Source organism: Dermochelys coriacea, chromosome 14, assembly GCF_009764565.3.
Source record: "Dermochelys coriacea isolate rDerCor1 chromosome 14, rDerCor1.pri.v4, whole genome shotgun sequence".
In the NCBI taxonomy this organism is placed as follows: domain Eukaryota; kingdom Metazoa; phylum Chordata; order Testudines; family Dermochelyidae; genus Dermochelys; species Dermochelys coriacea.
In genome coordinates, this window is record NC_050081.1 from 27,344,526 (window position 1) to 27,366,158 (window position 21,633).

At 42.6% G+C, this 21,633-nt stretch overlaps 1 protein-coding gene across 1 annotated transcript in view; it reads right to left on the bottom strand.

Annotated features, from left to right (window-relative positions):
* Positions 1-14,744: 14,744 nt before the first annotated feature.
* The window catches only part of DHRS7C (dehydrogenase/reductase 7C), a 31,999-nt gene continuing 25,110 nt past the window's right edge, over positions 14,745-21,633 (bottom strand). Inside the window, exon 7 of the mRNA XM_038372004.2 lies at positions 14,745-14,977. Within this exon, the coding sequence (XP_038227932.1) occupies positions 14,772-14,977 (206 nt within the window). The 3' untranslated portion in view covers positions 14,745-14,771. The remainder of the gene's footprint in view (positions 14,978-21,633) is intronic.

A 21,633-nucleotide genomic window follows, 5' to 3' on the forward strand; every position in this document is an offset into this window, starting at 1 on the left:
AATGATATTGAAAGGCAAAACATTGAAAACTGGTCAAAATAAATATGCTTTTACTTAACACATAATTAACATGTGGATATTTCTGTCATAAGATATCACTGAGGTGAAGATCTTTAGTAAGAGTTTTAAAAAATTAGACGTCCCTATGTATAACGATTACACCCACAATAACATTTGGTAGGGAAAAGTAAGAGTGAGATGAACCCTCATATTTCAGTAAATAAGCCAGCTGCTAACTGAGAAGGGTTATGAAGGAATATCCTCTTTGGGATGGTTATTTCATAACTGTCTGCTACAGAAGTTTCTTGTACCTGTCTCTGAACCTGATGGTGCTGGTCACATCAAGACAGGAAACTGGACCAGATGGACCTGGGCTAATCTGCTCTACCAATCCCTGTATACAGATTGAACAGTCCTGTGGATTCTTACATGTTTTTAAAATGGCAGATTTGGAAAGATGAAACTTTTTTTTATTTAGTGAGCAATTATGTGAATGAGAGGCTTTGGGAGCAGGAAAGACATCAGTCATACTCACCATAATTAAGTGTTGTGCCTGAGAAATTTCTCTCCTGTATCCAGATCTAACCATTCAGCTCCCATTGCATAAATTACATCTCCTGTGCTAGTCTTTTGAACCTATTAAAGCACAGGCTGTAATACTAGTTCATAAACTCTGTTAGAAGGGATGATTGTGAAATCTCTACATAGGAAGAAATCCTCAATAGCACTGAGTGAACTTTTTCATTTATTCAGGCAGCAAACCGCTTCAAGAAAATATTTAAAAAGAACAGCACCCCATGGGGCCTCTGGCAGCTGCATCACTATGTCTTTCTTCAGTTTCCCAGGGCAGTAGCATGGATCTCAGCATCCTTTTCATTGCCTTTTACTATTCTCAAGTAACTTGGATGTCTCTTTCTGTTATTGATGGTGTTCTCCTTTTTCTCCTGACTGACACTGGGCAATTCCTGTACAGCCTGATTCACATGGAGACTGTTGTATTAATGTAGATGAAATAAATGGTCCCAAAGAGTCAAAGGTATTAACACCTTCCAAATCAGGGACATGATCTGGTTGGTCTGATCAGGTCCCACTCCTACACTAGTTCTCCTCCGGTGAGCAGAGCTGGGTGGACCATCTCATCTTTTGTGCTGGTGCCATGCAGTACAGATGATTTCAGGATCAGGTGACAAGAGAAAGGAAGATAATAGGGAACAGAAAAAGACACAAAAGGGAGGGGAAGACAGAGTAGGATCTCACGTGTATGAAGTTGGGATCCTCACTGCTGCAGCAATGATGGTCAAGAATGCCCGCTGGAGTACAAGGTAAAAATCCAACTGCCGCAGCCACAGTGGAGGTAGGTTCCTTCCTTTCCCACCTCTTGCCTCATTTTAAGGGCCTCCAAAATCGTGATGAGTGGAATGGTCCATCCTTTCATTATTTTGCCCACCAATTAGGCCTAATTTCCAAAGCACCACTTTTGATCCATTGATTTCTGGTCCCCTACTCCTCTTGTTCATCAGTCATAATCTTAACACTGTCCTTGAATGTTATCATAGACCCTCTCTGTTTAAATTCAGTCATTCTGTCTCCTTCTTGCATCTTTTCTTAAACAATCGTGTAACCGGTCATTGTGACAATTCACGAACCTTCACCCGTTTTCCACCAATTACATTCACAGTTAAAGTTACCTTGGGGAAGATAAAGGAGTGGTTCATTCAGAACTCAATTAATAAAGAATTAAAGGAGGGCTTGATATCTTTTTTGATGAGATGACAAATTTGGCTGATAAAGGTAATAGTGTTGATGTCATAAACTTAGACTTCTCTAAGGCATTTGACTTGGTATTACACAACATTTTGATTAAAAAACTAGCACAATTTAAGGTTACCATGGCACACACTAAAAAGCAAAGGAGTACTTAGAGACACTATCGGATGAAGTGAGCTGTAGCTCACAAAAGCTTATGCTCAAATAAATGTGTTAGTCTCTAAGGTGCCACAAGTACTCCTTTGCTTTTTGCGAATACAGACTAACACAACTACTACTCTGAAACCTGTCATGTCACAAACTGAATGGATTAAAAACTGGCTAACTGATAGGTCTCAATATATGATTGTAAATGGCAAATCATCATCAAGCAGGCATGCTTCTAGTGGGGTACCACAAGGATCATTTCTTTAACCTATGATATTTAAGGATTTTATTAATAACCTGGAAGAAAACACAAAATTATCAAGATAAATTTTGCAGATGACACAAAAATAGGAGAAATGGTGAATAATGAAGAGAACAGGTCACTGACAGAGTGATCTGGATTGCTTGGTAAATTGGGCACAAGCAAACAATATGTGTTTTTAAACAGTTAATGTAAGTATATTCATCTGGGAACAAAGAATGTGGGCCATACTTACAGGATGGGGGACGCTATCCTAGGAAGCAGCAACTGAAAAAGATTTGGGGGTCATGGTGGACAATCAGCTGAACATGAGCTCCCAGTGCAAAGCTGTGGCCAAAAGGGCTAATGTGATCCTGGGATGCATAAACAGATGCTCAAATAGGAACAGAGAAATTATTTTACCTCTATAGTTGGCACTGGTGCAATCACTGCTGGAATACTGTGTCCAGTTCAAGAAAGATGTTGATAAATTGGAGAGGGTTGCCTTTTAGTAATAGACTCAAAGAGCTCAATTGATTTAACTTAACAAAGAGAAGGTTAAGGGATAAGTTAATTACAGAGTAGAAGTATTTACAGGAAGAAAAAAAAGTTAATAATGAACTCTTCAGTATAACACAATCCAGTGGCTGGAAGGTGAAGCTAGATAAATTCAGACAGGAATTAAAGCATAACTTTTTAATGGTTAGAATAATTAACCACTGGAACAATTTACCAAGGGTCATGGTGGATTCTCCATTACTGACAATTTTTAAATCAATATTGGATGTTTTTCTAAAATATCTGCTCTAGGAATAATTTTGGGGAAGTTCTCTTGCCTGTGTTATATAGGGGGTCAGACTAGATGATCAGAATGATCCTGTCTGGCCTTGGAATCTATGGTTTCAGAGTAGCAGCCGTGTTAGTCTGTATTCGCAAAAAGAAAAGGAGTACTTGTGGCACCTTAGAGACTAACAAATTTATTAGAGCATAAGCTTTCGTGAGCTACAGCTTCCGAAATGCATCCGATGAAGTGAGCTGTAGCTCACGAAAGCTTATGCTCTAATAAATTTGTTAGTCTCTAAGGTGCCACAAGTACTCCTTTTCTTCTTGGAATCTATGAATCACTTATTGCAATAGGGCCTCAACCTGGTCTGCACTTTTTACAGTGCATGTTTGCATGCGTGCTCCCCCATAGGCACATTCTTTGGGTGCTAACACTTGTGCTGATGATACAAATAAACTGCTATGAATGGATACATTTATCTTCTTTTTTTCCTCAGGAAAGCACTACAAGGGACAAAGTGAAGGTGGCTAGTGCTTTAGATGTCGATTTTCAGCCACTCGGACATGTCAGTTAACCTTGACTTTGAATTTCCCTGCTTTAATGTTTGTTTTTTATAGCTACAAAAGTTATTGTAACAGTTATTTTCTCTTATTTTACTAATAGGTAATTTGCGCTAGATCCACAAAGAGACTGCTACGTTAGCCACCTAACTCCCCTGAGATCCTCAACCCCCCTGTTCAGATGCTGCCTGTTCATGCAGATACATAAATTTCTGCCAGCAAAGTGCCCAAGATGCCTACATTTTTTCCAGTGGGTATGCACATGTAGCTCAGTGCCTTAGCTCAGACCTAAGCCCCAGTAGGATTTGCAAACTAAGTGTGCCTCTGCCTATCTCACCTGCAGAGTCCAATCTAATAGGCATGCTCAGAATATGTCCACTTGATTGGACCTGACACTAAACACAGAGAGAGTGCGATATGTTCCAGAATACCCAAGAGCCCAGGGGTTAGGGCATTTAGCTGGCATGTGGGACACCACACTTCAAGTCCCCGCTCCATATTAGAGCAGGGATTTGAAAACAAATATCCACATCCCAGGTCAGTGCCCTGACCACTAGGTTACAGGTCTCTGACTACAGTGGCATGTGTGTGGGGATCTTTCTTTCTGGGCTGATGTGACCTAGCTTAGGTGTCTAACGCGGGAGAGGATTCATAACTGTGAATCTGAAGCAGTTAGATGCCTAACTCCTTTTGTAAGGTGGGGCTTAAGCCACGTCTCTTTCCTCAACATTTCCCACTGGCTAGTTTAGGTGGTTCCCTGCTCAGCATGCTGGCTTCTGTGAAGCCCATTCATAGGCACCTAACTCTTCCCATACATTGTATAGGGAGCCTGGGGGCCTAATTTAGGTCCAAGGATTCCACTGGTTTGCAGGGTGCCTACGAGTTAGCTGTTGCAATGGTCAGTGTTGTGAGGCCTGTTCCTTTGTAGCTCTAGTTCTTTACTCTCAACCTTAATTTCGGCTTCACAGACAGTTTTGCCTGGGATTTCCTTAGGCTTGAGTTTCTTTGCATTTGTTAGATGTTCATTACATACTTGGGGTAGGGTTGCCAACCGTCTAATCAAACAAACACAAACAACCTTGTCCTGCCCCCTACCCCTACCCTCCCTGAGGTCCCGCCCCTGCCCTGCCCTTTCTCCAAGGTCCTATCCCCCTCCCTTCCTCCCTCCGTCACTTGCTGTGTCCCACCCTCACTCTTTTTCACTGGGCTGGAGCAGGGGATTGTGGTGTGGGAGGGGTTGTGGGCTCTAGGATGGGGGAAAGGGGTTCAGAGTGTGGGAGGGGACAATAATATTCAGTGGATTATGGGTTTTTAAATGATACCTCACAAGACATACTTTGTACAAAATTTATCATGATTTTGTATAAAGGATATACATGGGGGTACTGTCTGTCATAGAGGGTTCTTTTAATCCAACAGAACAAGATCCAGTAGCTAGAATTTAAGGCTAAATAAATTCAAACTAAAGAGATTGTGCACATTTTTTAACAATGGGAGTATTACACTGTTGGAAGACCTTAGCTAACGATATGGGGGATTCTCAGGATTTTTTTTTCTTTCTAAAAAAGATATTCTAGCCTAATCAGAAATTATTGGGTCCAAGGCAGCAATTATTTACCCCCAGATAGAAACACCCATCTTCACCTACTCTTCCTTACACTGGAATTTGGCATCCCTACACCTGCTTAGCAGTTTAAGGTAACCACTTCAGTCATGGTATGCTAAGTACAGTTCTGCTGCCCTTTGTTCATACAATAAGGGTAACAACATTTCATTATCCCTGCATTTATTACTAAAATGAATTGTAACCCCAAACCAGCTAAAATGGATCACTTTGGCAAAGCAGCTATATCTGTTGAGCATCTAGGCAGAAATCCCTGTAAGCTGCATGGAAACTTTTTAAAGACACCATAATAGAGGCTCAACTGAAATGTATACCCCAAATTAAAAAACATAGTAAGAGAACCAAAAAAGAGCCACTGTGGCTAAACAACAAAGTAAAAGAAGCAGCAAGAGGCAAAAAGGCAACCTTTAAAAAATGGAAGTTAAATCCTAGTGAGAAAAATAGAAAGGAGCATAAATTCTGGCAAGAGAAGTATAAAAATATAATTAGGAAGGCCAAAAAAGAATTTGAAGAACAGCTATCCAAAGATTCAAAAAGTAATAGAAAAAAAAAAAAATTCAGTACATCAGAAGCAGGAAGCCTGCTAAACAAACAGTGAAGCCACTGGATGATCAAGATGCTAAAGGAGCATTTGAGGATGATAAGGCCATTGCGGAGAAACGAAATGAATTCTTTGCACCGATCTTCACCATTGATGATGTGAGGGAGATTCCCAGACCTGAACTATTCCTTGTAGGTGACAAATCTGAGGAACTGTCCCAGATTGAGCTGTCGTTAGAGGAGGTTTTGGAACAAATTGATAAATTAAACAGTAATAAGTCACCAGGACCAAATGGTATTCACCCAAGAGTTCTGAAGGAACTCAAATGTGAAATTGAAGGACTACTAACTGTAATCTGTAACCTATCATTTAAATCAGCTTCTGTACCAGATGACTGGAGGATAGCTAATGTGACGCAAATTTTTTAAAAGGGCTCCAGAAGTGACCCTGGCAATTACAGGGCAGTAAGCCTGACTTCAGTGCTGGGCAAACTGCTTGAAACTATAGTAAAGATCAAAATTGTCAGACACATAGATGAACATAATTTGTTGGGGAACAGTCAAGGTGGTATTAGTAAAGGAAAATCATGCCTCACCAATCTACTAGAATTCTTTGTGGGGTTCAACAAGCATGTGGACAAGGGGGATTCAGTGGATATAGTGTGCTTAGATTTTCAGAACGCCTTCGACAAGGTCCCTCACCAAAGGCTTTTAAGCAAAGAAAGCAGTCATGGGATAAAAGGGAAGGTCCTCTCATGGATTGGTAACTGGCTAAAAGATAGGAAACAAAGGGTAGGAATAAATGGTCAGGTTTCAGAATGGAGAGAGGTAAATAGTGATGTCCCCCAGGGGGTCTGTACTGAGTCCAGTACTATTCAGAATATTTATAAATTATCTGGAAAAAGGGGTAAACAGTGAAGTGGCAAAATTTGCAGATGATACAAAACTATTCAAGATAGTTAAGTCCCAAGCAGACTGCGAAGAGAAACAAAAGGATCTCTCAAAACTGGGTAACTGGGCAACAAAATGGCAGATGAAATTCAATGTTGATAAATGCAAAGTAATGCACATTGGAAAACATAATCCCAACTATATGTATAAAATGATGGGGTTTAAATTAGCTGTTACCACTCAAGAAAGAGATCTTGGAGTCATTGTGGATAGTTCTCCAAAAACATCCACTCAATGTGTAGCGGCAGTCAAAAAAGTAAACAGAATGTTGGGAATCATTAAGAAAGGGATAGATAATAAGGCAGAAAATATCATATTGCCTCTATATAAATCCATGGTATGCCCACATCTTGAATACTGCATGCAGATGTGGTTGCCCCATTTCATAGAAGATATATTGGAATTGGAAAAGGATCAGAAAAGGTCAACAAATATGATTAGGAGTATGGAGTGTCTGCCATATGAGGAGAAATTAATAAGACTGGGACTTTTCAGCTTGGAAAAAAGACAACTAAGGGGGGATATGATAGCGGTCTATAAAATCATGACTGGTGTGGAGAAAGTAAATAAGGAAGTGTTATTTACTAGTTCTCATAACACAAGAACTAGGGGTCACCAAATGAAATTAATAGGTAGCAGGTTTAAAACAAAAGGAAATATTTTTTTACACAACACACAGTCAACCTGTGGAACTCCTTGCCAGAGGATGTTGTGATGGCCAAGACTATAACAGGGTTCAAAAAAGAACTAGATAAATTCATGGAGGATAGGTCCACCAATGGCCATTAACCAGGGTGGACAGGGATGGTGTCCCTAGCCGCTGTTGCCAGAAGCTGGGAATGAGCGATGGGATGGCTCACTTGATGATTACCTGTTCTGTTCATTCCCTCTGAGGCACCTGGCACTGGCCACTGTCAAAAGACAAGATACTGGGCCAGATGGACCTTTGATCTGACCAGTATGGCTGTTCTTATATTCTTATGTTCAGGCACTGACTGATGCCTCCTACTGTTCAGTTCCCACTTTTCCTAGGAACCATGTGCAGTGAGTCAGCCCTGCTCCTTGAAAATTAATACCAGTCTTCTTCTTTGCCCAGCAGAGAGTACTGAGCAATGAACTGGGGTTCCCTATTGCCATCTTGTTGTTGGGCTGGAGCAGCGAGGAGGAGGAGAGAAACATTACATAGCAATCCTGATTGCTGTCTCTCTTGTGTTCTGAAGGAAGTATATTGCTTTTGATGGCAGAGATGGGATGCCATGAGAGCTCCCAGCCTATGAGGCAGGTATCCATGGGTATCCTTCTCACTTGAGACTATCAAAGTTTCTTTTGTGTTAGGTTTCTCAGTCAATACCATCAGCTCAATGACCACAGGACAGAGTGAGTGATTATGATACCGTTTTTCAGCTACTCCTGGCATGGTCCCAAACCAATAAGAGAGTCGGTAGAGACCTCACATGGGAGAGTGCCCTCCACACCACCTCCAAGCAGGACGCCATCAGTCCCAGAATGAGTAGAGGCTGCCAAATGGTAGCCTCTGGCATCTGTGGGAAGGAGTTCAGGAGGTTCTTGCCCATTCCAATATAGGAAGGAAAATTTTGTTTCAGTGTGTGAAGATCTGGCTCCAAGGTCTTTGTGGGTTGGACTAGATGACCTGCTTAGGTCTATTCCAACCCCAATCTTCTATGATTCTGTGATTCTAAGATGAACTAAGTCCTAAGAAGCTATCCAGGTCGATGACAAAACCATGTAATTGAAGTACCTGGAACACTCTCTGGATGACTCTAATGGCTTTCTCACTGTGCTGTATGCAGGACGCAATTGTTCCCATTTGTGGCTTTTTGGAAAGGTGAAAATCAGTGCTGTGGAGGAGTTCTTGTTCTGCTTTTCCAACAAGTCCAGTGGATGTTTCTGATCTCTCTCTCTCTCTCTCTCTCTCTCTCCCCTCAACTTCTTGTTGTTTCAGTTCCACGGCCCTCTGGTATGCTAATTCCATAGTTTGCTTATGGGCCCCTATTTCCAGTTCTTTTAGCTCCAAGATTTGCCTATGTTTTTTCTTTTTTTTTGGCTGCCTGCAGTCCGAACAGCTCTAGCTTTTCAATCATTTCACTGTTTGAGTGTCACAATTACAATTTACATTATTATTGTATATTTACATAATTATTGCATGTTTGTACCTGCCTCTGGAAATTTCCACTACATGCAACTGATGAAGAGGGTATTCACCCATGAAAGCTTATGCTCCAATACATCTGTTAGTCTATAAGGTGCTACAGGACTCTTTGCCGCTTTTTACACATCCGGACTAACACGGCTACCCCTCTGATAATTTACATTATATATGTATACCCTGTAATTAGATAACCCCCAATCAAAAATGTTTATTAGTATTAGGATGAGAATCTACTTCATGTGTAAAACTGCATGAAAACTAATGAAGGATTGTTTCTGGTTATCACAATGTTCATGAAAACTAGTGAATGATTGGTTGGATTGCTGTAACTAAATGCATTATGCATATATCTGTAACTTAATTGCCCATCAAATGGGATTGACGCCTTAGAGCTGTAATAAAGAAGGTTGGTAACTTCAAAGCATGGGTCATTTTGTTCAACAATGGGAAATCTACATACCCATGCTGTGATGGACTTGCCAGATTGCTTTCTGGGAAGACAGCTATAAGAATGAACCCTGGGAGTGATCCTGTATCTCTGGACTGATGAATTCTGATAGGATGGAATTCTGAGCCATTGGATTGAGATCCCCAAAGCCATTTTGAGTAACCCTCAGAGACTTAGGGAAAACTAGCAGATTACTACACATCTGCTATCATTTGGATTTACAAACTCTGACTCACCTGTTAATAACAGATTTCAGAGTAGCAGCCATGTTAGTCTGTATTCGCAAAAAAGTATTCTCCAGTCACACGATTACAGACCTGAGAGTGGCTATCCTTCAAGAAAAAAACTTCAAAAACAGACTCCAATGAGAGACTGCTAAATTGGAAGTAATTTGCAAACTGGATACAATTAACTTAGGCTTGAATAGAGACTGGGTGTGGATGGGTCATTACATAAAGTAAAACTATTTTCCCATGTTATTTCTCCCTCCAACCCCACCCCCAACTGTTTCTCAGATGTTCTTGTTAACTGCTGGAAATGGCCCACCTTGCTTATCACCACAAAAGGTTTTCCTCCTCCCCCCACTCCTTCCTGCTGATAATAGCTCATCTTAAGTGATCACTCTCCTTACAGTGTGTATGATAAAACCCATTGTTTCATGTTCTCTGTGTGTGTATATAAATCTCCACACTGTATTTTCCACCGAATGCATCCGATGAAGTGAGCTGTAGCTCACGAAAGCTTATGCTCAAATAAATTTGTTAGTCTCTAAGGTGCCACAAGTACTCCTTTTCTTTTTCACCTGTTAATGTTTTTACTGCTATAACCTCTCACTAACTCTCATTTCTTTTTCTCAGCTAATAAATCTTTAGTTAGTCTTCTAGAAAAAAATTCTACTATGTTGTCTTTGGTGTGAGATCACGAGTATCCATTGACCTGGAGTAAGTGACTGGCCTTTTGGGGTTGGGAGTGACCTAATGTGTGATGATTTTTGGGTTTAGTAATATTTCATCATAAAGTCTAGTGTGTCTGAGTGGCAAGATGCATTGGAGTACCTAAGAGGACTTCCTGAGACTCTATGGTCAAACTAATATAGTAATTCAGGAGTCCACGCTTGTTACTGGTTTGGAAAAATTTAGTTATAGAATATACTACCAGTTTGGGGTGTCTGCCCTGGTTTTTGACAGTCTGATCTGAGATTGGCAGTCTTAGTTGTGCGCTACTCCAGACACTGTGATCAAGGTATCATTTGAAAACTCATAATTTGCTGTTCAGTATTGTCCTAGTAAAATATGTGTAGCAACATTGTATGTGAAGTTATAACATTCCCCTGTGTGGTGCTATTAACACATATTCCAAACTCCACTGCTTTGCCCTAAGAGAAGCTGGCCAACAGGTATGTCCTAAACACAGGAATGTGTGCTCTGCTTAATTTGCATTTAAGCAGTAGACAGCGTCACCAAGCAGGGAGTGAAACAAAGAAAGCTCTAACAGGTGAGAAAAAGCCATCGGGAAACATTCTTCCACATAAACTATTTGTGTCCTAGTGCCCAGCTGGAAGTGTTTTTCAAGGATGGGGGGTGGGGCCTGAAACTAAAGCAAGGAGAGACAAACACAGCAAGGAACCCCCTGCCCCCCATGCCCGTCACATTCACTGCACCTGAAGAGAAAATGGAAGCAGATACTGGACACTGGGGGAGGGGTCCTGAATTCAGAGTTTGGTCAGTAATCTTTTAAATCATGTGCTGAGAAACTTTGCTTGAATCTAATATAATTTGTTATGTTAGGCATTAGTAAATGTTTTATCATTATTTTTCTTGTAACCATTCCTGTCTTTATGCCTCATTACTTGCACTGTACTCATTTAAAATCTATCTCTTTGTAATTAATAAACTTGTTTTACTGTTCTATCTAGTCCAATGTGTTTAATTTAAAGTGTCTGAATAACTATTTGAGATAATAAAATGGCTTAATATTCCCTTAAAGGAATAGCGAACTTAAAATATTTGTACAGTCTAGGAGAGGGCTGGGCAGTACAGAACATAAATTTCTGGGATAAATCTGGGACTGGGGGTATGTTGGGGTCACCCTGCAGTATAACCAAAGCTGATGAGAATTAGAGTGTAATCCAAGTGTGACTGGCAGGCTCCAGTTGCACGCAGACACTCAGGGTGAGACTTGCATTCCGGAAGGCTGCTTGCGAACGGCCCAGGTGGAACCTACTTCAGCAAGGCATTGCAAGGCACCCAACGTTGCAGGGCCAGGGTGACACAGCCCCTTACTGGGCTGGAATGTACCCTGGTATGTCACACACACATAGTTGTTATTGGGGCATTTAGTGCACTAAATGAGGTAAACCACACATAGATCTTGAAAGGTGTGTTGTGGGGGGTGTTGATCATCATAGCAGTAGAGATATGTTTGTAGGTTTTGCATCTGTTGTTTTGGCAGGGTCTGGTGCTGCTTTGAGTTGGTGGGTCCCAGTCTGTAGGAAGCTTGTTTCTGAGGATGAGATTCAAAAGACTGGGTGGTTGGGGGGGATGGGGGGAGGAGTTGTTTGAAGGCCAAAAGACGGGGTTTAGGAAAGATTTATTTCAGAATGTGGTCCCCATCAAAGATCGGTTGTAATTTTTAATGATACCCTATATAGGTTCGAGTGTGGGGTAGCAGGTAAGAACTAAGGGTGTCCTATAACTGCAGGGGTGTTAACAGGCCATTTTACCTTGAATGGTCCCTTAGAATATGGGTTAACTACTTATACTAAACAATCTGTTCCACCTTGTGTTTAGCTGTGACACATTTCCCAAACCCAGAGGAGAGCTCAGTGTAGCTTGAAAGCTTTTCTTCTTCGCCAACAGAAGTTGGTCCATTAAAAGAGATTACCTCACCCCCCTTGTCTCTCCAGGATAACAGGACAGTTGAAATACACATTCATCTGATTATCACACCAGTCTCCCTTCCTCCTACCAGTTTAGAAAGCAAATATCTCCTGAGGGAAGTCCAGAGATTGAGCCACAAGGTAGCTGCAGGTACAGCTACACTCACCTGTGGGGTGAGGTGGGGGGAATAGAAGTAGGGAGGAAGTGGAGTACAGACACAGGCAGCTGTAGCAGGGACTGACAGACATTGATGATGTAATCACGCTGCTTTCTGCAGTGTTCCCTTGGGCCAGTCTCTGCCCTGTATTGATTAGCTGTTTGGCTCCAACCACCAATCCCTCAAACAAAACCATTAAAACAGTCACCCCTTGTGGCAGTAACATGCTGCTTGGAGTCTGTCTTTCTGATCTGTCTGCTTGAATGTTGTAAGTAGGTTATAGTGGAAATGAAATTAGTAGTGGATTTGGCTAACATAATCTTTGGGGGAATGAGGAAGGATGTGTCATGCCCATGGCTGCGGTTGTGGAATCAATTACAAATGCACAGAAAATACCTGTACAAAATGGGCAGGATATGTCTGCATGGGTATCCCAATTACTGAAGACCTTTTTGGAGGCATGGGCCAAGTCCAACCTGGAATATTGTCAAGAGCACACCTACATTTTACTTGTAGGAGAGGACTAACTGCCTCAGAGGCAGTCATTGGACCATAAGGAATCCATACATCCAGTTCAGATAGTGGAGGCATTGTTAGAGATGACTGTCATAACTACAGCAAAGCAATTGATGTGCTATCTGTTCTGCAGATAGGGGGTGCTTAAGGTTATTGACTCCAACAATGGGAGTGGATTTGTGGGGTCAGTTGTCAAAGAAGTTTGCAACCTGCTGGTCAGTGATCAGAAGTTTCACATTCCTTATCATCCAGCAGCAGCAGGATAGGTTAAGCAAATGAATAGAACCATCAAATCCAAACTAAGAAAAAGGAGCAACTGCAACAGGCAGCGATTGGAATGAAGTATTACCACTGATAAATGGCACATCAAACCTAAGTAACGCAAATCCACAGGATTTTCCCCTTGCTAGGCCTTAATGGGAAGGACAATGAGATTGCGGGAGGATATAACTGACATGGTTCCAGTCCATCTGGTTGCAATGGTCCTGTCAGAAGCCTGGGTTCAGATGCAGATTTTACAAGTTCAAAAGATCATGGTAGCAACTGACAAGGCAAAATTACAGAAGAACAAGGCATGGTTCAATGCCAGAGATCCCCACCACCATCCCCAAGACCCCTGCAGATACTTTGGGGGAGCATGAGTCATGTGAACAGCAAGGAAGAGGTGGAACAGGAGGAAGAGTATGGGGGACAGGTGACCAGGAGAATCCAGTGCTGCAGTGAGCCAGGACCTGTTTTTGACTCTTGGGCAGTCCAGCATGGGTGAGCCTGATGCAGGGAAAGGAACCTCTGATAAGTATGCAGTTTGCTTTGAAATTGTAGATATGGAAGTCCCAGAGTAGCAGGACACATATGTTGATTACTCTGAAGCTAGAAGAGGTAGTGAAACAACCAATAGAGGTAGAGTTGCTATTTGCTTTTCATTCCCCTATTGAGTTACGCATAGGGAGCCATGTGGAACAGTTTGCTTATGTGCATCAGGATGTCCCATGAATCATCCATTAAGATCTCAATGAAACTTTCCTGGAGGAGGTCTGAAATCCTTTGCCAAATGTTTCTGGGGAGGGCTGCTTTATTTCTTCCACCATGGTAGGATACTTTTCCACATCACTGAGTGATTACTTCAGCATTGCAGCACACAGGCTAGCAGCATACAGCCCTGGTCTGTAGCTGGACACCTGCAGGAGCTGTTCCGTTTCAGTCTCTGTTACCCTCAGGAGCGCGATATCAACTAAAATCACTACCGCCTATGGAAAATGGTGCCAGTATTCAGTTCAGTTGCCCTATTCACATATATTCATGCCCATGAGTTATCCTCCCTTTATTTTCCCAACTCGCCCCTTAGCCCTCAGGCTGTACTCACTATGGCTGGGAACAGAACATGCTGCACAGGGATTAGTTCCTGCAAAGTAACCAAGCCAATTCAAAACCATGTAATGCAATGTATAGTAAATGCAATGAGATGTATAATGAATATAAAGTGAAAGGGTTTCTGTGCAACTTTGGAACTGTGATATACCCTGCATCAATTTCTCTGGATCTGAGTCTGATCAACTCAGCCTAGCATTGTTGGATGCCAAATAAAAATACCTAAATGACAATGCCTATAGTTGAACTGAGTACTTGGGAAAATGAGTGGAAGAGGTTTCGGGGGAGCCCCAACAGGGGTTAGCACTCTTCCCTCCACCCTCTGGCTGTCTTCTCTAGTTATAGACTGTCCACTATCTGGAGCAGGGGCTGTCTCTCACTCTGTGTCTGTGCATATCCCAGCACAAAGGGGCCTTAGGTGCTACTTTAATACAAATAACAGAATACTTTATCTTAGTCACTGGCTTCGGGAGAGGTGCAATCTTTAAAGTCTTTGTAGTCTGGCAGCAACCTGGCTTTACTGGTAGCTTTACTGTTCACTGAAAGGGAAGCTGAAAATGCTCACTTTTGAAACACAGACTTTATTCAGGCCACAAATAGAAAAAAGAGCTGAACAAAATCATTTCTCTTCTACTTTCTGCTTTTCCTTAACACCAGAGGCAATTATGGCAAAAAACAATTCCGGAAAGAAAGTGCGAATGTAAAGAGCTGCCTTGGGGATGGCGTTGGCCATAAACACCTCCTGTTTCTTTCTGCTCACTGTGCGCAGAACTTCCTCAGCAACCTCCATTGGATGCACGCCATATGTCAGCTTTCTGAAAAAGACTGTAAATCAGATCAGAGAGGAGTGAGCAGCAACCAGATGGTGTGGAGCAGGACAAAAGTATAGCCTAACTGAGGCAGACCTGGGGAGCGATGGAGCAACAGACAGACCAGCTGTGAATTAGTGCTAAGAAGACCCCAACCTGCTTCCTTAACCCCTAGTTCCTCTCACTCCCACCCTCCAACTGCCCCTCCTCTCCTCTCTCCCTCCATCCCCAGCTCATTTAATCATTTTACAGCTTTCCTCTAAAAAATCTCCTTCTGTTCCCTCTTTCTCCTGGCTTCCCTTTTCCCATACACACAATCCTTGTGTGAATTGGAAAGTCTACAGGCCCTTCCAACATTGAGCACATCTTTAATGTTTTTAAAACCCTGAAAAAATTTCCAGACAAGAAGCTTTGTATAAGCAGAAGGTTAAAAGCATATTTCAATGGAGTTCAGGTAACATTGCCAGTTGTCACCAACAGCACCACCACCTAAAAATATTACTCTTACAGCTATAGAATTTCTGTAAATTAAGGAAAAGCCCCTTAGAAACTGTTAGAAAGTCTGGAAATGCAATTAAGGTATCCAGAAAACTCCTCACTGCCACATAATAATCACTGAGCATACACTCTCCTCTCAGGAAACGTGCACAACCTACACAACCCTACATGTTTATCTTGGTTTCTTTGCTAGGAATAAAAGCCTGGTTCTGAATATCCTTGCACTTGTTGTATAGAGCTCTGTGATGTCAATGGAATTACTTCTAATTCCGAGAGAGAGATCAGAGTCAGTCCTTTGGTGTTTTATGCAAAGTTCTGAATATACATTTTATGTGATATATTGTCAATATCAAAAGAAGCTGGCAATTGGGGGATACTATTGTGGACGGATGTTTGGGGAAGGAGAATATATGTATGAATTAGGGCTGTTAAACGATTAAAAAAATTAATCACAATTAATTGCGAGATTAAAAAAAATCACAATTAATCGCAGTTTTTATTGCACTGTTAATCAATAATAGAATACCATTTATTTGAATATTTTGGATTTTTTTTACATGTTCAAATATAATGATTTCAATTATAACACAGAATACAAAGTGTACAGTGCTTACTTTATATTATTTTCTTACAAATATTTGCACTGTAAAAAAGATAAACAAAATAAATAGTATTTTTCAATTCACCTTATACAAGTACTGTAGTGAAATCTCTTTATCGTGAAAGTGCAACTTACAAATGTTGATTTTTTTTACACAAAAAATTTTTGCACTCAAAAATAAAACAATGTAAAATTTTAGAGCCTACAAGTCCACTCAGTCCTACTTCTTGTTCACCCAATTGCCCAGACAATCAAGTTCATTTACATTTATGGGAGATAATGCTGCCAGCTTCTTATTTACAATATCACCTGAAAGTGAGAACAAGCGTTTGCATGTCACTTTTGTAGCTAGGGTTGCAAGGTATTTACATGTCAGATATGCTAAACATTCGTATGCTCCTTCATGCTTCAACCACCATTCCAAAGGACATGCTTCCATGCTGATGGGGGGGTTCTGCTCAATAATGATCCAAAGCAGTGCAGACAAATACACATTCATTTTCATCATCCGAATGAGATGCCACCAACGGGAGGTTGATTTTATTTTTTGTGGATTGGGTTCTGTAGACATATATGGCAGAATTAGGGTAAAACACAGAGCTGGAGACATACAATTCTCCCCCAAGGAGTTCAGTCACAAATGTAACTAATAAATTTTTTTTAGTGAGCATCATCAGCATGGAAGTGTGTCCTGTGGAATGGGGGCCGAAGTATGAAGGAGCATACGAATGTTTAGCATATCTGACATGTAAATACCTTGCAATGCAGGTTACAAAAATTATCTCCCATAAATGTAAACAAACTTGTTTGTCTTAGCGATTGGGTGAACAAGAAGTAGGACAGAGTGGACTTGTAGGTGCTAAATTTTTACATTGTTTTGTTTTTGAATTCAGTTACGTAAAAAAAATAATTCAACATTTGTAAGTTGCACTTTCACGCTAAAGAGATTGTATAACGTGAATTGAAAAATACTATTTCTTTTGTTTAACTTTTTTACAGTGCAAATATTTGTAATAAAATAATATAAAGTAAGCACTGTACACTTTGTATTGTGTTGTAATTGAAATCATTATTTTGAACACACAGAAAAACATCCAAAATATTTATAATACATTTCAATTGGTACTCTATTATTGTTAAACAGTGGAATTAAAACAGTGATTACTTTTTAAAATCAGGTTTCAGAGTAGCAGCCGTGTTAGTCTGTATTCGCAAAAAGAAAAGGAGTACTTGTGGCACCTTAGAGACTAACAAATTTATTAGAGCATAAGCTTTCGTGAGCTAATGCATCCGATGAAGTGAGCTGTAGCTCATGAAAGCTTATGCTCTAATAAATTTGTTAGTCTCTAAGGTGCCACAAGTACTCCTTTTTTTAAAATCAGGTTAATTTGTTTTCAGTATTTGCTTGAGTTAACTGGGATTAATTGACAGCCCTAGTATGAACTGAAATAGAATGAATCCTATCAGCTAGATCCTCACATGGGATGATCAGACAAGCAAGAGCATACGGTGATGTACAACATAGGTGCCAACTCCATGGGTGCTCTGGGCCTGGAGCAGCCACTGGCAGCCAAGCTCCCCCAGCCCTATCTCCGTCCACCCTGAGCGCGCCGCATCCATGCTCCTCTGCCTACCTCCCAGCACTTCCTGCCCGGATGCCACCAAACAGCTGTTTGGCAGTGTTAGCACGCTCCGGGAGGTGGTGGGGGGAGAAGTGGGAATGTGGCACGTTCGGGGAAGATGCAGGGCCGGGATGGAGACTTGGGATTTGGGGAAGGAGTTAGAATATTGGCAGGGAGGGAGCGGAGTTGGGGCGGGGACTTTGGGGAAGGGGTTGGAGGGGACGGGGCTGGGGGCAGAGGAGGGGGTTGAGCACCCATGGGGAACAGGGGAAGTTGGCACCTATGGTGTACAATCTGCTCTCCCTACATATATCCCAACCCCCCTGCAGGCACCCTGACATTGAACTGAGGTGTGCAAGCAGCTGCAGTGTGTTCACTGCTTACCTTGTGCCCTGGAGTAGGTAGGTGAAGAGTGGGCAGAGCCTTGCACCAGCTAAACTGGTGTGGGGGGTGTTTCTCATTCAATTGGTGTAGGACAGCAGAAATTATTGCACCCCTGGGAACAATGGGGAAACAGGAAAGGAAACGGTTCCCTTTGGAGGCAGAACTTCTTTCTGCACTGCTCCTGCTGCAGCACAGGCACCAGCCACCCCAGGCACAGGGCTTGTGGCTAAACCACCATCCAGTTCTTTTCCTTTTCTGTTTTAGATTAATAGGTTTAAGGCCAGAAGGGGGCATTCTGATCATGCTACAGAACACAGGGCAGAGAACCTCACCCAGAGGTTCCTGCATCAAGCCTATAATGCAGGGGTGGGCAAACTTTTTGGCCTGAGGGCCACATCGGTGTGTGAAACTCTATGGAGGGCCGGGCAGGGAAGGATGTGCCTCCCCAAATGGCCTCGCCCCTGCTCCCATCTGCCACCTCCCACTTCCCACCTCCTGTCTGCCCCCCTCCAAACCCCTGACCCATCCAACCCCCCCCCCGCTCCTTGTCTCCTGACCGCCCCCTCCCAAGACTCCCCAACCCTGACCACGCCCCCCAGGATCCCACTCCCTATGCAACCCCCACTATTCCCCGTCCCATGACTGCCCCCTCAGACTGCTGCCCGCCCCCCTTACCATGCCGCTCAGAGCTGCAGGAGCTCGCAGCCCCACCACCTGGCTGGAGCCAGCCACGCCGCTCATGCTGCCCGGCAGGAGCGGTGGGCCAGAGTGTTGGTGGTGCACTGAGGTTGCCGAGGGGGACAGCAGGGGAGGAGCCAGGGGCTAGCCTCCCCGGCTGGGAGCTCAGGGGCCGGGCAGGACTTTGCCCACCTCTGCTATTACATCTGGTTGAGCTAGAAGAAGAAGATATCCAGTCTCAGTTTAAAGACCCCGGGTGATGGAGAACATGCCACATTCCCAGGCAAGTTATTCCAGTGGTTACTTATACTCACTGTTACACAAATTTGACACGTTTCCAGTCTGAATTTGTTCAGCTTCAGCTTACACCCTTACTTCTTGTTCAGCCTTTGATTGCTAAATTAAGGAGTACTGTACTATCAGAAATTTCTACCTGTGTAGGTACTGATAGACTGTAACTGTGTCCTCTCTTAACCTTCTCTTGGATAAACTAGACTGTGCTTCCTAAGTCTCTTACTGTAAGTCAGCTTTTCCAAACCTTGAATAGCTCCTTTCTGAACTCTTTCCCATTTTTAAATAGTTTTTTTCAATGATGCCCACAAAACTGAACTGAGTATCCAGTAATGATCTCACCAATGTCATATACAGAGGTAGTGCCACCTCCCTACTCTTACTTGATATCCCACTGCTTATACATCCAAGGATCACATTAGTGCCCTTAGTCACAGCATGGCCTGGGGAGCTCACGTTCAGTTGGTTTCTACAACAACCCTCAAGTCCTTTTCAGTGTAATTGCTTTTCAGGATGCAGTACCACATTCTGTGTGACCTGCATTCTTGGTTCCTAGTTGTAGGACCTTACATTTGCCTGTATTAACGTATATGCGCATATGTGTGTTATAAACATATTTCTAACTAGACAATGGCAAGTGTGCCTAAAGCATTTCCCTGCTAAACCTGTTCAAAAGGAAAACACAAACAAAAATTGCTGGGGGAAAGATGTCTTTTTTCTTTCTATTCTCTCTCAAAAGTGGTTGAACCATTTTTGCTCAAACGTTCAACCAGAAATTATTATGGGCTGGATGCAAGAACCACCAGGTGGAGTTCTCTGGCTTGTGCTAGGCAGGAAGTCAGACTAGATTATCAGAATGGTCCCTTCTGGCCTTGATCTAGTGGTGGTTCAGAAGCCAGCCAAAGAAGCAATGTGTCTGTAACTAGACTTTACATGATGTTGTGAATATTTAGTACATTTGGGTCGCACTGTCCCTGTATGGTTTCTTCTACTGTTACTATTGTGTAAAGGGCAAAAGATAGCACCACAGAGAAGGTCCTAATACAAGAAATAGCATGTTTAATTTGGAGCTAGCAACAAAGCCCAAGCTCTGCTCTGTCCTATCTTTTGGATGACCATTTGAAATGAAGCTATTGGGGAGGTGCCTGTCTCAAGCAGCAACAAATGGATTTGGTGAATTTTAGAGCCTTTTAATTATCATGAATTATCTATAGCCAGAGATCACCTTTTATGAATTTCTTTGCTATTTGTAAACTGTTCAATGCATATTCTGTTTGACCAAATTCAAATTCATTGCACATGAACTCCTCCCTATACTTGTTCATTCGGGTATTCACCTTCTGAGCTGTGACTGACCACTTGAGGCCCCCAGACACCGCAGTGGGAGAAACCATCTATGCACCTAGAGAGACCTGTCATATGGCTTTTTTCTTGTTCCCTGCCTGGATGACCCATATTTTATGAACAGGAGGCGAGACTAAGCACATTGTTGGAACTTCAACTCTCAGGAGAGAATGGTGGAGGAGTAGAGGGGCAAACAGGAGGAGAGAAACAGGCTTAGGATAGTTAATTCTGATGCAGCCCTTGCAGCATGATAGCTAAGGTTGAGCAGAGCCATCTGTTTAGAGTTGATTTTTCAAAGTGCTCTAAAATCCACATGAATAGTCTGACTGGCCTAAAGACAGCTGTCAGTTGAAAGCCTGGTGTAGAATTATTGGGGTTTAGCCTGGTTGAAAGCCTGGTGTAGAATTATTTGCAAATTTGGGGTTATTTAGTCAGGGATACAGAAATATAGCTTCTCCCTCAGAAAACCTGTTTTTAAAATATTGGCTGATTGCCTGCTACTAACACACAATGCTGAGACCAGGCTGACCAGCTGAGAATGGGCAGGTTCAGTGCATGGCACAGGCACACAGCACTCAAACTGGGGTGGGGAGCTGAGAATGGGCAGGTTCAGTGCATGGCACAGGCACATGGTGCTGTTACAGGTACATTTGAGGAGCCAAACTTGTTGCACACCATAGGCACTCAGCGCTGACATCACTGGTGAAGGAGAACACCCCGTAGAGTTGAAGGGGTGGTTCACACTGCTGTAAGCTTGCAGAAGTGCACAGCTACTGCTGTGAACCTCATGGAATTTCTGACAGATATTTAGGTGCTTTTGAAAATCCCTCTAGGCACCTATTTGCATTTTTAGACATCTAAATACCATTGACAATCCAGCCCAGAGTCACGACACCAGCACGGTTTCAATCCAGCCCCCACAACTCCCCTACACTGGCAGCTGGGGAGTGGGGGCTGCTCTTGAAGAGTATCTTCCCCAGAGGCAGGAGCCATGCCTGGGAATGGTTGCACCAATGCAACTACCTGTGGCTTTGATGCCTGCCAGCAGCCACAACAGTTTCCGCCAGGGAAGATCTTCCTAGAGCACCAGGAAGTCTAGTGCCAGCCCTGCTTTCTGGGACACAGACAGAACATTGACACAACGGGTGGGTTCGGACAGAGGAAGGTTGCCTTTGGATTTCATGCCACAACACTTTGGGGAAGGGCCCCATGCATCAGCCATGCCCAGATGGCATGTCAGAGAATCAGGGCAGC